Genomic DNA, 14,985 nt, shown 5'->3' on the forward strand with positions numbered 1-14,985 from the left:
AACCAACAAGTTACCAACAGTTTAGAGATTCATTAAACCCCCTGAAATACTGTTGCTTGATTAGTGAATGCAGAGCCATCAGCCACTGCCAAAGATCTCAGCTACAGGGCTCTGTCCCAAGCAATCACAATGCTGACAAGGTGATGCATTTTTCAGAAGGGATTTTTAATCTCCTGATGGCAAAACAAAGTTAGTGTTGTACAAACAGTACAAAGTTTACCACAGGATTGAGCTTTAATCTCTGGTGGTTGCTTATTGACTGCAGAAGAAACAGAAGCCACTCAGTGAAAAGACCTTCTCAAAATCCTGTTTGCAGGCAAACTTGAAGGAGAAGCTCTCACCCCCAGCAGCTTTCCCTGAAATCCAAAGTAAGTCTGAACTGGGGTTGTTTAAAATTCCTGTTTATTCTGCCATGAGAGGACTTGGTTTATCTTATCTTGCTTGATGATGTTGACCTTTCTAAAAGTTAGAAAAGCAGAAGTTGTGATAGATGGTTTAAAGAATGTCACAGTACATTTATGAAGACTTGTGCTATCAGAGCAATTTCAAAGTCAGAGAAAGCAGACTTGGGATACTTGCACCCTCTCCTACCTGATGCCTGTCAGAGCAGACTGAACAATACTGAAGAAATCAGTTGCATTTCTTCTTCCAAGGAGTTCCTCATCCTGGGCTCTTTACTAGCAGAGAATTGTGAGTGCTAATTCTCAAATGCAAACACAGGTACTTCAGTCAGTGAGAAGCAGGGTGCCTGCAGTTTGACAGGTTGTGTCTGTGTACAGAACCTGTGTCTTTATCTGTGCCAAAAGTGACCAACACGGGAGGCTGATTTGGGTGAAGCTTGCAACCCTTGCTAATCTGGGGTGGGAGGTTAATCCTGAAAATTAGGATATTTACTTCTTCCTGTATATTTTTTAGAGTAGTCAGACTGAGCCACAGCTGTTTTAAAATTTCATGTTTCCACATATCTTGCTAAATACTTATTTTAATCAGGACTGCAGAAGTAATTGCAACAAACAATTTAGAAAATTGACTTTGTCTGTGTTTTGTACACATGTTTCTGCACACACGGGCATGGTTTGCTAAAACATTCATTTGCATAGCTTTCAGTTCTTGCTTCTTCAAAAGTATGTAAGTGCAGGCATTTTCTGGGCAGCATTTATGTTGGTTTGATTAGACATCTGGGTCACACAACTTCACTTCCATTCCCTGAAAGGCTGAGGTTAGTTCTCAGAAATATGTTTCATATTGTGGAATTTGATTTTTGCCAGTGTCTTCTCATGGTTTGTCCAAATTCTGTATATTCCTTTTATAATATGTATCAGTGCTCCAGCATGTAATGCAAACACCCAGAAAGTATTTGTTCCAGAAGAGAAAGGAAGATCTGTAGAAAATTGTTTGTTTTTTCCACAGCACTGGCCTCTACAGTGACTTACTCTCAGGGTCTGGACATAGTTTTACAGTGTGTTCATCCTGGAGCAGGTTACATGTAGACTCTGTATTTACTTGTTTCCAGATTTCATGGTCTTGAATTCCATCCCTGTGCTCCATAACTAATTGTTCAGTCATGGTGCCGTCCTTAGGGGTAATCTGACAAATTATGTTCTGGGACAACCTTTGAGCAGAATTAGTGGAACAAATAATGCAGCTTGTTTTAAGATGGAACTTATGACAGAATTACACAATTGAAATAGCAGAGGACCTAAAATGTCCTCTTCAGGCTGCTGTTTAAAACAGAATGAAGAGAGGCACAGAGATTCAAGCTTCCTCCTTCTGTCATGGCTGCATCTGCAAGTTTTCCTCATACTGTGGTAAAGGATTCATAGACCAATGTGCAAGACAGACTGACAACTCAGCATCTCTTCTATAAAACAGATGGCTCCAAGTTTTGCCTTCAGTGACATTAGAGCCCCTGGAAGAGAGAATGAGAGTTCAGGGATCTAATTTCTGCTCCATGTCATTCTTTTCTTCAAGGTTCTCTACACCTCTCTCAGCAATGTCTATGGTGTGTCTTTCTGACTTCGAAGCTTATGCTAAGAAGTATTTGCCCAAGATTGCTTGGGATTATTTTGCAGCTGGAGCAGACGACTGTACCACACGAGATGAAAACATCCTGGCATATAAAAGGTAATGTGAGAAGGGAATGAAGGGAGTCATACTGGGACCTTTCAAACTGGTTTTGTGCAAGTATTTGGACTTGACAAGCAAAGGAACCTAAAACCTTGTCCTTTCCAGGGGGTCCCCAAGCTAAATGCAAAACCTGAGTGATGTGCACTGTGTGCTCTGATGCCAGACTGAGTATGACACGGGTTGTATGAGGCTTTAGGGATGCTGAGGATATAGGCAGGTGCTAGGGTAGGGTAGGGTAGGGTAGGGTAGGGTAGGGTAGGGTAGGGTAGAGTACAGTGTGCTATGGAGTGTGTGACATTACAGGAAAGGGCATGAGCAGCTCTGATAGAATGAGTTGCAAAAGGGAGCTCTTGGTGAACAGCAGGAAGCTTATGTGCAAGCAGGGTGGGATTTGGGGAATATGCTGCAGAACCTGAGGGCAGGCACACAGTACAGTGAGGACAGACACATGAATGGTGAGGTGGAAGGACCCAGCCTGCTTGCAAGTTAAAGGAATCTGGAGGAGGAAGTGGGAGAACAAGACACGGTGACCTGAGGCGGGAGATGCAGAAATTATGTGGTAAACGAAGACCTGGTTTCCATGAAATTTCAGAAAACTCACTGAACATCTGCTATCCTGAAAGCAGATGTGGAGAATACATTTTTTGCCTTACAGAATTTGTTTCCGGCCACGTATGCTGCGGGACGTATCCGTGATGGACATCAGGACTAAAATTTTGGGTTCTGAAATCAGCTTTCCTGTAGGAATTGCCCCTACAGGCTTCCACCAGCTAGCATGGCCTGATGGAGAGAAAAGCACAGCCAGAGGTACTCTTCTGCTCTGGTGCCATGTAGCACCAAAAGGGGCTTGTAGAAAAGCCTCAAGAAGCTGTTAGGAGGACTCAAAGTGTGACTGAGAAAAATTTTCAGTCTTGAGGGGGAAAACTCCATTCCCACTTTCTGACACACTGCATGGGAAGCCGTATAGATGGTGCCCTTCTTCTCCAGCTACCAACATTAAAAATCAGCACCATGGAGTCTGCTGCAAACCGAAGAAGAGGGCAGTGAACAACATATTTCTGACTCATACCAAAAACTACATAAGGTTCTCAGTCCTAGGGGCTCTAGATGGGTTGTAGAAGGGGTGGATGGGACTCAGACTGTGAATTCCTTGTTACTGGTTAAGAAATGTCTCCCTTGGACAAAAAGATACCCCCTTTTCACAAATCCTGTGGAGAGTTTGGAGACCTGACCCCTAGAAATGTTTTTTCTTCTGTGTACACTGAATAGATCTAACAGTACATCCCTGAGAGGACTCAGTCATAAAGATAAAATTCATGCTTTTTAAAAAATGCCTATGCAAAATGAAAGCACAGCTTGATTAATTACCTCTCCCTTTTTTGCTTTCTTAACCATGGACTAACAAGAGTGTAGGGTAAATACAGTCATTGTTAATCCTGGGGCATAGCTGCCCTGTGCTTTGTAGGATGCACATGAAATCAGGAGTTGGGGTGGTCTCTGCAAACAGTGCATGGTTTTGTGTCTGATGCCTGGCAAGGCCCTTCAGATGCCTTTGTTTCTGACTCCTTCCCAACGCCCCCCCAGCGGCCAGAGCAATGGACACCTGCTACATTGCCAGCACCTACTCCACCTGCTCGCTGGAGGAGATCTCCGCCGCTGCGCCAGGCGGCCTCCGCTGGTTCCAGCTCTACATCCACCGCAACAGGGCAGCTTCCCAGCAGCTGGTGCGGCGGGCAGAGGCCTTGGGCTTCCAGGCCCTCGTCCTCACCGCGGATCTGCCCTACACGGGCAAGAGACGCAACGATGTCCGCAATGGCTTCCGCCTTCCTCCCCACATGAAAGTGAAGAATTTGGAAGGAGCCTTTGAGGTTTGTAAAATGAGCCTGTCCTTTCATTCACTGCGCTGGCATGTACCACATGAGAGAAAAACCACTGGGTAACTGCTGCCCTGGCATTTGCTGTATAGGGTTGTATCTCCTCCCCTGCTGCTTCTGCAGCATCCTGGCTTGACCTCCTGCCGGACTGGGTTCTGTCACAAAATCCCCACACAGCTGCCTCAAAGACACTGATCTCCACCCCCATTGTAATTATTCTCCTCCAGAGACATGTGACATTTCTGGAGCTGATGAACATGTCTGTTGGCAAGTTTGATTAATCTGTTCTAGGGCAAGGGAAGACACCAAGGGACCTGTGTATTGCTGCAGCCTGGATGAGTTTTCCTTTTGCTGTTTCATTGTGGCTGTAGGGAGATGACTGCTCTGAGTACGGACTGCCACCCAACAGCTTGGATCCTTCGGTCACCTGGAATGACATCTACTGGCTGCGGAGCCTGACACGCCTGCCCATCATCATCAAAGGCATCTTGACAAGAGAAGATGCAGAGCTGGCAGTGAAACACGGAGTTCAGGGAATTATTGTGTCCAACCATGGTGGAAGACAACTGGATGAAGGACCTGCCACTGTAAGTGAGAATAGATGAAAATGGATGTCCCACATTTTCCCTGTTTACGGTCTGCACGTTTGCATTAACCTGGGTGTCTCTATGCCCAGGTTTGTGCGTACACTTCTGGTGGACTTGAGTTAGTCCAGTGGCCATGGAGGTGTGCAGACATACTTTAGCTTTAAACTGGTGAGATCCATGCCTTGGCATGGGGCTATCCACTGAAGTATTTCCTCAGCTTCTTGGCAGGGTTCTGTATGTACCACAGAACCCACTTAAGTGCAGGTAAACTCCTGGCCTAAGCCAGGGAGAGTTCCTGTCTGTGCCTCCATGAGCTGGTGCAGCACACTCAAACTCTTTGCGCACTGCAGCAAAAAGAAAACAAAGCTCTGGAACCAAAATTGTACAAATGAGAGCATAATGTATTCTCATTGTTCACATCTGTCAAAACATGCAAAATAATGCAGCTAGATTTAGTGAGAGGTCTGCTTGCGTATTTACAGGCTCAAGTCTAAATGGGAATTTATTGACTTACATGAGCCAGAAAAAGGATAACTTATCTGGAGAAAAATTCCCCTGCTTTTAAATTTGTACAAATCATGCATTGTTTAGACATGCGTGTATTTCACTGGATTAATTTGGCTTCTGTCAGTTTTTCCAAATGCTTTTATTTTACAGTTCTACATTGCAGAGTATCTTACGAACTTTCTTTTCTCGGTTTTCTTTTGTTAAATAAAAATAGGTACCAGGGAATTCTCTTCTATTCTGCGTCACGGCTGACAACAACGAATAAAAAAAATTTAATAAACTCAATGCTAAAGGCATAATAACAGAAACGGCATCCACATTAAACTGTTCTTCTACCTTAAAAGTTGTTTTACATACACAGACAAGGCAGTAGATACCTAGTTGGGCTCTGCTATTTTTCTAGTGCCAAGCTTGGCTCTTGCTGAGTTAGTCCTAGAAAATTTCAGCCTGAAGGTTCTCAGTTTGAAATTCAGAAAAAAAAAAAAAAACTAAAGGAAGGCAAAAAGGTATAAGACACTGCAGAAAAGAGCCTTTTGGGTTTGCTCTGAAGGAGAGTTAATTATGTCCAGTGCCTTGTCCTGCCCCTGGCTGTACTGCCTTTGGGGCCAGAGCCAGCATCTCTGCGTGGTGCTGCCCTGCAATAACATCTGAGGCTTACTCCATGCTGAGCTCTACAGAAAAGACCTTAGGGAATCAGGAGACCTAACCTGGAGGAAATTATTGACTGTACTACATAGCAAATGAAGCCCTTCACAGATGCTTTAGAGGGAGGCACTCAACAAGTGGTCACCAGGATTAAGTTGAAATGTAAGCTTAGGTAGTTTGAGCAGTAGAAGTCTGACATAAGCCTTTCTTGCAAACAGCTATATTATTCATCATTGTCTCAAATAAAACACTGATGACAGTTATTCTCATTGAAATTTATATTTAAAAATCTTTCATGAATCTATTGAAAATGTTGCTTTTTCACTAATCAAAAGTGATAGCAAAGAATATCAGTATAAGCAAAGCACTGGAAAATGGCATTAAGTGTCTGGAAAGCAGAGCAGGGATCTGCATGTTTGTTATTCTGCAGCTCCTGGTGCTGCACTATTTGTGATGCATTGTCACATTTCACTTCGAGAAGGTATCCTACTAAAGCACTGTATCCTCACCTGTCTCTTTGGAATATGTCCTGCTTCTCTGGGAATCAAAAGCTGCCCTCGAGGTGAGACTGGCTTCTTCTTGCAGATTGATGCTCTGGTTGAGGTTGTGGGGGCAGTACGAGGCAGAGTGGAAGTTTATGTTGATGGAGGGATACGAAAAGGCAGCGACGTGCTAAAAGCTCTGGCACTGGGGGCAAAATGTGTCTTTATTGGAAGACCAGCTTTGTGGGGCCTGGCTTACAAGGTGAGTAAGGAGCTCTGGGTCCATATGCCTGCTTCTCACACTCTCCAGCAGTCCTGCAACTGAAGTCACACCGTTGACACTGGTGGAGAATATATTTTTTTAATTTTATTTTGCTGAATTTGAAGTGGAATCACCCCAAATTGAATGAAACTCTGACATTTCCTCTGATTTAAAAATATCACTGAATTTGACAATTTCCTGGGATTTTGGACAATGGGATTTTGAAGGTGATAGCATTGTTTTGTGGGACCTGATTTCTTGATGTTGTAGTTTGGTGCTAAAATACTTTAGGACTCAGTGCTTTTGAAAACTGGAGCTGGCTTATTTGCCAGAAAGATTAGTCTGACAATTTTATTTGCTTTCAGCTAATAGTTGGGAACAATACATGGTTTTGGTAGAACAGTTTCAAAGCAGTGCTATGAATTCTTCAGAAATACATACAGACCTCAATCCCATGGGTGGCTGAAACATTTTGGACCAGGCTGAGCAAAACTGTATCCTGGAAAAATGTATCCACAGTTTTCCACTGTGGCCTGGGTTTCCACAGCTATTTCAGTTCCAGCTTTGCTGCTTCTCAACTCCAGGCATATTTCTATGGTCCAGAGTCATGAATTAGGCCTCTGATGCAGGAGGTAAACTTAATATAATTAAAATTCAAATAGTATTATTATACCAGATGGGGGCTTTTGTTAATTTTTTGCTTTTTACACTCTGGATGGAGTCTTCCAAAACTTTTCTCTAGAAGAAAAGATACTTTTTTTGTGTGGTCTAGACACATTTTCTTTCTCTTAAATGGCACTCTTGTCCAGTGGTGTGATTGCTGTGGATTCCAGTAGCAAGACTTTGATCAAGAAATCACCTGAATCTCCTGAAAAAACCTGTTAGAGTTGACAGTACTGTGTTTTTGGCCAGTAAATATCAACAAAGGGCCCAAAATGAAAAAGGTATTCCTGTGAGTTGCTTGCACTTTCTCCACAATGGCAACAGAAAGGAGATGAGATTTTGGGGGGTTCAATTGTGCTTTGGTGTTGTATTCTGTAGAGTATTCCTAAAGATGTATCTCAGTGGCATTACCAAAGCATACAACAGAGGAAGGGCATAAACAAGTGCTAACACTGACTGCACCCAAAGCATTCATTATTGCAAGACATAAAAAGAAAATTCAAGAGAAAAAAAATTAATCCCCCAGTATTTCATAGGAAGATCAAAATCTTCTATGCATTTTTTTTTTTTTGGCTTTTGAGCTTCTTGGTGTCACTTACACAAAGGAAAACACATAGTCTATTATTTTTAAAGATTCAGTCTAGTAATTGAGTGAACTACGGTTTCTGGAGTGGTAACATATATAAAACTCATTACTTTGTTAAAACCTGTCAGCATTGTAAGGCTTGACATTTTAAATAGCAAGCCCATTGGTGGGGGAAAACTGAAAGCTAAAAAAAAGAACCAGCTATAAAATGTCAGAAGTGAAAAACAGCTTTGTTTTCTTTCCCTGTTCAGATGTATCCCAAAAGGAAAAGTATCTAAATTTATCTGTGATGAACTGAGCACATCCATCATATCATTTTAATCATTCATCTGCATGAGAGACTGGAATTGGCATGGATTTAAGGGACTATCCCAGCTCTCAGGGTGCAGGCATCCTGTAGTACTGCTCTGTGCCAGTGCTTCTTTTACCCTGACTGCTTTCTCTGTTGGTGCAGGGTGAAGAAGGGCTTCAGGATGTCTTGAGAATCCTTCAGGATGAGTTTTGCTTGTCTATGGCCTTAGCTGGTAAGTATTTTGTTTGTAATGGGTGTTACAGATCTTTCTGCATGCAAGCCCTGTAAAATCAGGAGTGTGATGGATAGGTGACAAAAAGGGAATCCACAGGAGCTGCGATGGTTCTAGCTGCTATACTTGAGATTCTCTGCTTCCTGTGAAACCACTTGGCATTCCAGGTGTCACAGCAATGAAGTTTGCACAGAGGGACTAGGTTAGAGCAGCTTTGTGACCCAAGTAAATACATGCAAAACTCCGAAGTACAGCTGAGCAAAACTTGGAATTTCTGTTCTCTTGGGAATGACAGCAGCAGTTTTTCAGTATTTAGTGTTTATCAAGGTGAAATGCGACTGATCTTTTTCTGCATGAAGAGCTCATTAAAAATGGATGCAGAATTTTTCTTTCTGTGTGTTAGACAATATGGTCTGGAGGTGATTACACGTGTTTTAAAAGCTTTTGTGTCTCCTCCCTTTACTCTCACTCTGTTTTTCTCACTCCTGCTCCCAGCTGTAGCTGCCCTGTTTGAGCCTCTCACCAAACAGCAAATTTGCAGAGCCCAGTGCAAGCTCCAGTTTTACTCTTGGACAAGAGGGTTATGGCACTGGAACAGGCTCCCCAGGGCAGTGGTCAAAGCACCAAGCCTGACAGAGTTCCAGAAGCATTTGGACAGTGCTCTCAGGCACATGGTGTTATCCTTGGGGTGTCCTGTGCAGGGCCAGGAGTTGGACAGGATGATCCTTGTGGGTTCCTTCCAGTGCAGGATATTCTATATATTATGACATGTAGAACTCAAGTGGATAGCAACACTGACTGGGAGACTGAAGCTGAAATCCCTGTGGCCATAGTGTGGTTTTATGGGTTACTTTTTCAACCAGTAAATATTCCTGGGTCTTTTCCCCAGTTCTTTTCATGCAAAAGGGCACAGGATTCAGCAAGAGTAGCAAGTTGGGATCCTTTTGCTGAGGCTGTGAAATTCATTGAATGATACAATCTTTTAGGTTGGAAAAGACATTTTTAGATCATCAAGTCCAACTGTTGACCCAGCACAGCCAATTCCACCATGGAACCATGTCCCTTAGTGCCATATCTGCGTGTCTTTTAAACACATTCAGAGCTGGTGACTTAACTACTTCCTTGGCAGCCTATTCCAGTGCTTGATAACAACTTCTGTGGAGAAATTCTTCCTAATATCCAATTTAAACCTCGCCTGAGCAGAGGATTCAAGGTGCAGCCTCAGCAGTGCCCTGCACAGGGGACAATGACTGGCCTGGTCCTGCTGCCCACACCATTGCTGACACAGGCCAGGATGGCTGTACCAGACCTGGGTACACAGCTGGCTCATGTTCAGCCAGCTGTCAACCAGCACCCCTATTCCACCCATATTTGTCCAAATTAAATGGCAATGCAAATCTTCACCTCTGGCCATTTGGTGCACAGCAACCCCTGTCTTTTCTCTGTTTTTCTGCTGATTTTACTGGATCAGGTTGGACCCTGCTCAGCTTGTTATAAAAATAATTTTTTTCATGTTTCTGACTCTTCTTGTTGGGGAACTCCAATGCTGAACCTCGAGGCTGATGATGCTGCTGAGGAGTGGAGATATTGAAGCACCAACCTATTTCAGCCTGGCTCGTACAAGACTGGGGTTCAGAGCAGGGGGGCTCCCAAGCTTCACCCACAGACCTTTCCCTCTCACCAGTGTTTCATTTATTGCAGGCTGTGCCAGCGTCTCAGAGATTGGCCAGCACCTGGTTCAGCTCTCAAGGTTGTGATCAGCCTCCTGCCCACCAAACAGAGGCAGCTGAAGCTAAGGTCCCAGCCAGACTGAGATGAAAAAGGAGGTGCAATAAGTATCTGATAAGGCCTTCTGGACACTTCTGAAGAGATGAGGAAAGGCTCTCTGTTAGCAACGGCTGTTCTCTGCTTTTATTGAATGAATTCCATAACAGTTTGGGTAATTGTTACTTGTCTAAATGCATTTTCTTTAAACTGGCTGTTCCACAGCATTACCTATGTTGGGTCTTCCTCCAAAGTTCCTCTACACTGGACAGCCAGACGTGGAAAACCCTGTGCCTTGCTTTTTCCACTTGTCATGCCAAGTCTCACTGCAACCCAATCCACACACCTCTCCTGCTCTGGGACTGTAAGTGTTGCGGCTGCTATCTTCCACAGACTTGGCTTTTCCTGGATGTATTCATAAAAGATATAGAAGTAAGGTGAATCAGCTGCCATGCACCTCAGCTGCCCTTTGCAAGTGGGGGCAGTTCTTGCCCACTGCTTCTAAATGCAAAGCAGGGAAGGGGTGTGAGTGCCACAAGAGTGCCACTTGTGGGGAAAGAGCCAGCTCTTTTTTCCAGTGGTGCAGCCCCCTGCCTCCCCCTGCTTTGGAGCCAGCAGATTCCCTGACACCCATTTCCTTGGCACATGCAGGGGGGGGCATGCTACCAAAAGGTGACCTTTTGCATGAATCCCACTTTGAATCTGCCCAAAGAGGGCAGAAGGAAGAAGCTAACCCTGTTGGCTCTCTCTGTTTAGACTTTGGTTTTTCTCAGAGATAACAGTGTCTGCAGTGATCTTCCAGAGGCCTTCACATGGAGGCCTTCCTCTCTGTTCCAGTAACAATAAACCTTGTCAGCAGAGTGACAGCCCAGCAGATAAGACTTGGGAATTACAGCACATCACACATGTTGATGGATTTCAAGGATGTACAAGAAGAGAATGAGACAACTGGGAGTGCTCAGTCCTGCAAAGGCTAAAGGCAGGGGGAGGAGGGATCACATCACTGCCTTTTACTACTCATTTGGAGAAGATCCAGGCCAAATTCTTGGATGTGTGCAGTAAAAGGGTGAAAGGCAATGGGCAAAAGTTGCAATGAGGAAAATTCCAGGCAGAAATCAGTGGGGAGAAAAACCACCATGAGGGCAGTGAGACACTGCAACACAGGGTTTGTGAAACCTCCATTGTCAGAGATATTCAGAGCTTGCCTGGGCAAGGTCCAGACCAACCTGTCTGACACTGCTGTGAGAAGAGGCTGGCACTGAGATCTCCCGAGGTTGCCTTTAATCTGAATTGTAGGAACATATCACAGAATCATAAAAAGAGCTGCACATGAGATCTGTACCTGCCATGCCACCGTGCTGCCATGACCAAGTACCTGGAGCTGCAGAGGCTCCGTGTATCTCCGTGAAAGGCTGCAAGAAAGCATTTTCTGAGTGAAAAACAAAGATATTTGGTGAGTGAACCTAAAGTGAGAGGTCACAGGGTTCAATCAGGATAAGAGCCTATTTAACAAGCCCAGTTTTTCCAAGATATTGAAAGTTTTCTGTGATCTGAGTTAGGCCTAAGCCAATGCATACCAAAGTTTTACACCCCGTTGTCTGCACCCAATTCTGCTTTATGTACTTGATGTCTCATACACATTCAAGCAAGGTTAAATCTTATAAAAAAACTGTCCTCAAAGATTGTAAACATGCAATTTAAGGACTAATCAAACCCTGCTGTTTCCCAGCATCCCTGGAGGATGGGACAGAGAATCAGCCTACTTACAAGGGTAGTTTATCTACAAAATGGATCCAAACATAAACATTTTTCTTTGGCATATAATGCAAATTTCTCCAGCCTTTAAATATATGAGTCACTCATCAATTTCACCTGAGGAAATAGAGTTCTTCCTAAAACTAAAGGGAAAAGGAGACTAAATGTTTGTTTCTAGATAATTGCCCAAATCATGTGCTGTCTAATATGGCAAAGACTACTGCAAGAAGCCTTTTTGGTCGTGGAGATAATGTCAGAAATGTTTACAATCAGCTTCTCTGTTCTACTGGAATAATTTTGGTATTACTGAAATAGGAGATATTTTCTTTGTCAAATTTGAAGACACAGAAACACTGAGGCCTCTTAAGCTGGTTTTCTTCATACCATGATAAAAGTGTCTTACAACTCTCTCCACTATGAGAAGTTGTGTTTATTCAGAGTCCAATACAGGACAGTTGTCCACAAGTTAATTATTTAAATATTTTTCCCCTCTTGTCAATATATAACTAGTGGAGAGAGAAATGTTTCCAGGAGGGAACAGTGCCTCCCACACTGAAGGGCAGAAGATTTCCTTGAATAAAACTACATTTCAAAGTCCAGCCTCTCTCCCAGAGCTGCCAGACATACAGTGCTAGAGAAACACATTAGTTTTTCATGTGAGAAGAAGCATAGAATTGAGTGAGAGAAAGAGAGAGAGAGAGAGAGAGAGAGAGAGAGAGAGTGTGTGTGTGTTTTGGTCATAATTACTCTATATTTAGAAATCAAAAGGTCCAGCGAAATAAAGAGTATGCTTTTGCTGCTTTTGCTTTTCCCTGCTTCAGTTCTCATAGGTCTGGGCAACAGGCCAGATTTCAGAAACCCCTTTCCTGAATTAAAATTCTTTCTGGACAAATAGAACTGTTCTTTCTTTTTTACTTCTGGATACCCTGATTGATAGGAAAACCAGTTTACCAGATTCCATAATTAAACAGCATTGCCCTCTGTAAAAGTACCTTTTATCCTATAAAACTTCCATGCTCATTCCAATACCGCGATACAGTTTTTTCCTAATGCTGCTGGGAATTTTCCCTTCATTATTTCTCTTTGTGTCTTCTCATCTCCCCTACACTCCCTCCCAATCAATTTTTCCCCTTGTGACAAGGCTAAGCAAATACATTCTCTGACACCTGCCAGACATTGCCCCAAAGTATCTGTCACAGCAAAGCAGAGGAGCAGCTGTTCCTGGGCCAGGCTGGAATGGGACATGGGGCATTGCACATATACTAAGCTATGCACTTAGTCCATGTGTAGCAGTTCTCCAACACACACATCAAAATGTACAAGCTCTGATTTTCTAAAATGATGCTCTCAGTAATGCAGTCCATTCTACAGCAAAATATCAGATTGTGGTGGCTTCATTTTACAGACATCAACATAGTTTAAAAATGTCTATGCCTTGACACAGCTTGGTACCCTTTTCAATTACTGCTCAATTATGTTTCTATCTGCAAGTCCCCTACCTGTGCAATAACTCTGAATTTCATCAAGTTGTTCCTGGTGGGGGGGTCTGGTGGACTTTGGCCTTGCTGCTCACTGGCATGTTCTGGGGTGTGCAGCCCATTCCAGCATCTGCCTCCCTCTCCTTTGGGGAGCACCAGAGCCAGTCCTGTCTGCCCAGGAGGAGCTGGCACGGCACTCAGCAGCCCAGCAGCGATATCAACACGAAACAAGAGGTGAAAACGTTGTCTCTAGATGAAACTGCAGAAGAACCAGGAGGTCTGAGCTGGAACTGAGCAAATTGCTGCTGTCTGACCACTGACATTCACACACAGCAGTTCAGATGGAGGCTGCTATGCAGTGATGTATAAAATTCCCTCAAACTAAGCCAAGCATTTGTCGGAGTAGTACCTGAGAGGACAAAGCACAGCAGCAGTAAATCTCCCTGCAGTCCCCCGTGAAGCACTCATATTCTCATATAAGCACTACCCTGCTAAGCTTGGTCATTCTGATGGGCAAGCTTGGTGCAGAAGAGTGTTTTGTATCCTAAGAGGCTATGTGGTGTTGTGTGGTCTTGTAATGCCTCTTCAAAGCATTTTATTTCCTTTTTGAAAGCAAAAAAAAGGAAGCCCTGTTACAGAGAATGCCACTTGGAGCAGCAATATTTGGCCAGTTTTTTTTTCCTTGCAAAGTGCACAAAATTAATTTGCAGCAGCTTCTGATAAGAATATACAATGTCAAGGTCCTGAATGTGAAAAGCCAAGGAGAGAAGCACTGATAACAAATTTTTTAAAGCTCTGTTGGGGTAAGTAACAGATTTTCAAGGACTCTGGGATTGGAACAGTTGCCAAAACTTTGTCATCTGTGTCAACTAGAAACCTTTCTCCTTCAAGAGAAGAGGTTTTGTTTTCCTCCTGAGACTTGCAAGCCCAGTTTTGCTCTAAAAAAGTAACAGTGTGGGGATGCTTCTACAGCTTTTCTTCAGAACTCTCTTTAATGAGTGAACAAAACCCATGATAGAATAAAAAAAGGAGCGTAGCATGAAAGGAAACAAAGCATTTTTAGAGATCCATTCCAGCTATGTCCCAAAACAAGGATCCCTTCTCCAGTGATTTCAGCCTAATTAATTGTGTTGCTGGGCTTCTTTGTAACTTCCTTGTCGCTTAAGGCAGCTCCCTATTTATCATCCTGCTTCAGCAGGGATGGCAGCCTATCCCTGTGTGAGAGAGAGAGAGAGAAAATACAGCTGCAGCCAGCGTGTCCTGACAGACCCAGGAGGGCAGTGCTGCCTTCAGGGGGTTCAGGCTATTGCCCTGCCCTGGTCTCACACTGCAAAACAGTTTTGCTGGAGGTGGAGTGAAACCCCAGGGAGAAACACCTGGGCATTTTCCCTGCTTGTTGGAGATGCACAGCAGAAAAGACACAGATCACTGCAGAGGCACAAACAGCCTTACTTTAAATAACTACTCTTGCACAAGACATTTCCAAAGGTGAATCTTTCCCTCCTGCGCTTGAATTTAACTTGGATGGTACATTAAACAATTTCATCACTTCAAATGCCTGTAGTGTACTGAAAAAATACAAAATCCCCAGGGTTAGTTTCTGATGTTGCACAGAGAGAGTAACAAACCCACATTGTGGGGTAATGGGGGAGCCCAGTATCCAGAAAATATACAGCAGCACAATTCACTCCTCAATCAACTTTAAATAGCTTCTCCTCTATTCACATTTAA

The 14,985-nt window shown here is 43.6% G+C and overlaps 1 protein-coding gene across 1 annotated transcript; it reads left to right on the plus strand.

Moving 5' to 3' along the window:
• The first annotated feature begins 290 nt into the window (after positions 1–290).
• On the plus strand, positions 291–12,631 carry HAO2 (hydroxyacid oxidase 2). The gene is made up of 8 exons (XM_058825722.1): positions 291–368; positions 1,972–2,124; positions 2,783–2,934; positions 3,712–3,995; positions 4,373–4,588; positions 6,326–6,484; positions 8,188–8,257; positions 9,959–12,631. The coding sequence occupies exons 2-8, from the start codon at positions 1,994–1,996 to the stop codon at positions 10,012–10,014; spliced, it is 1,068 nt and encodes a 355-aa protein (XP_058681705.1). The 5' UTR covers positions 291–368; positions 1,972–1,993; the 3' UTR covers positions 10,015–12,631.
• Positions 12,632–14,985: the final 2,354 nt, after the last annotated feature.

Source organism: Ammospiza caudacuta, chromosome 2 (assembly GCF_027887145.1).
Source record: "Ammospiza caudacuta isolate bAmmCau1 chromosome 2, bAmmCau1.pri, whole genome shotgun sequence".
In the NCBI taxonomy this organism is placed as follows: Eukaryota; Metazoa; Chordata; class Aves; order Passeriformes; family Passerellidae; genus Ammospiza; species Ammospiza caudacuta.

What these genes read in the sequence shown, in the direction of transcription:
- HAO2 (XM_058825722.1), top strand. Translation starts at nt 1,994, where the DNA reads ATGTCTATGGTGTGTCTTTCTGACTTCGAAGCTTATGCTAAGAAGTAT. An exon ending in TGGATGAAGGACCTGCCACT is followed by an intron (nt 4,589 to 6,325) that starts GTAAGTGAGAAT and finishes TTCTTCTTGCAG; the next exon opens with ATTGATGCTCTGGTTGAGGT. An exon ending in CTTGTCTATGGCCTTAGCTG is followed by an intron (nt 8,258 to 9,958) that starts GTAAGTATTTTG and finishes CATTTATTGCAG; the next exon opens with GCTGTGCCAGCGTCTCAGAG.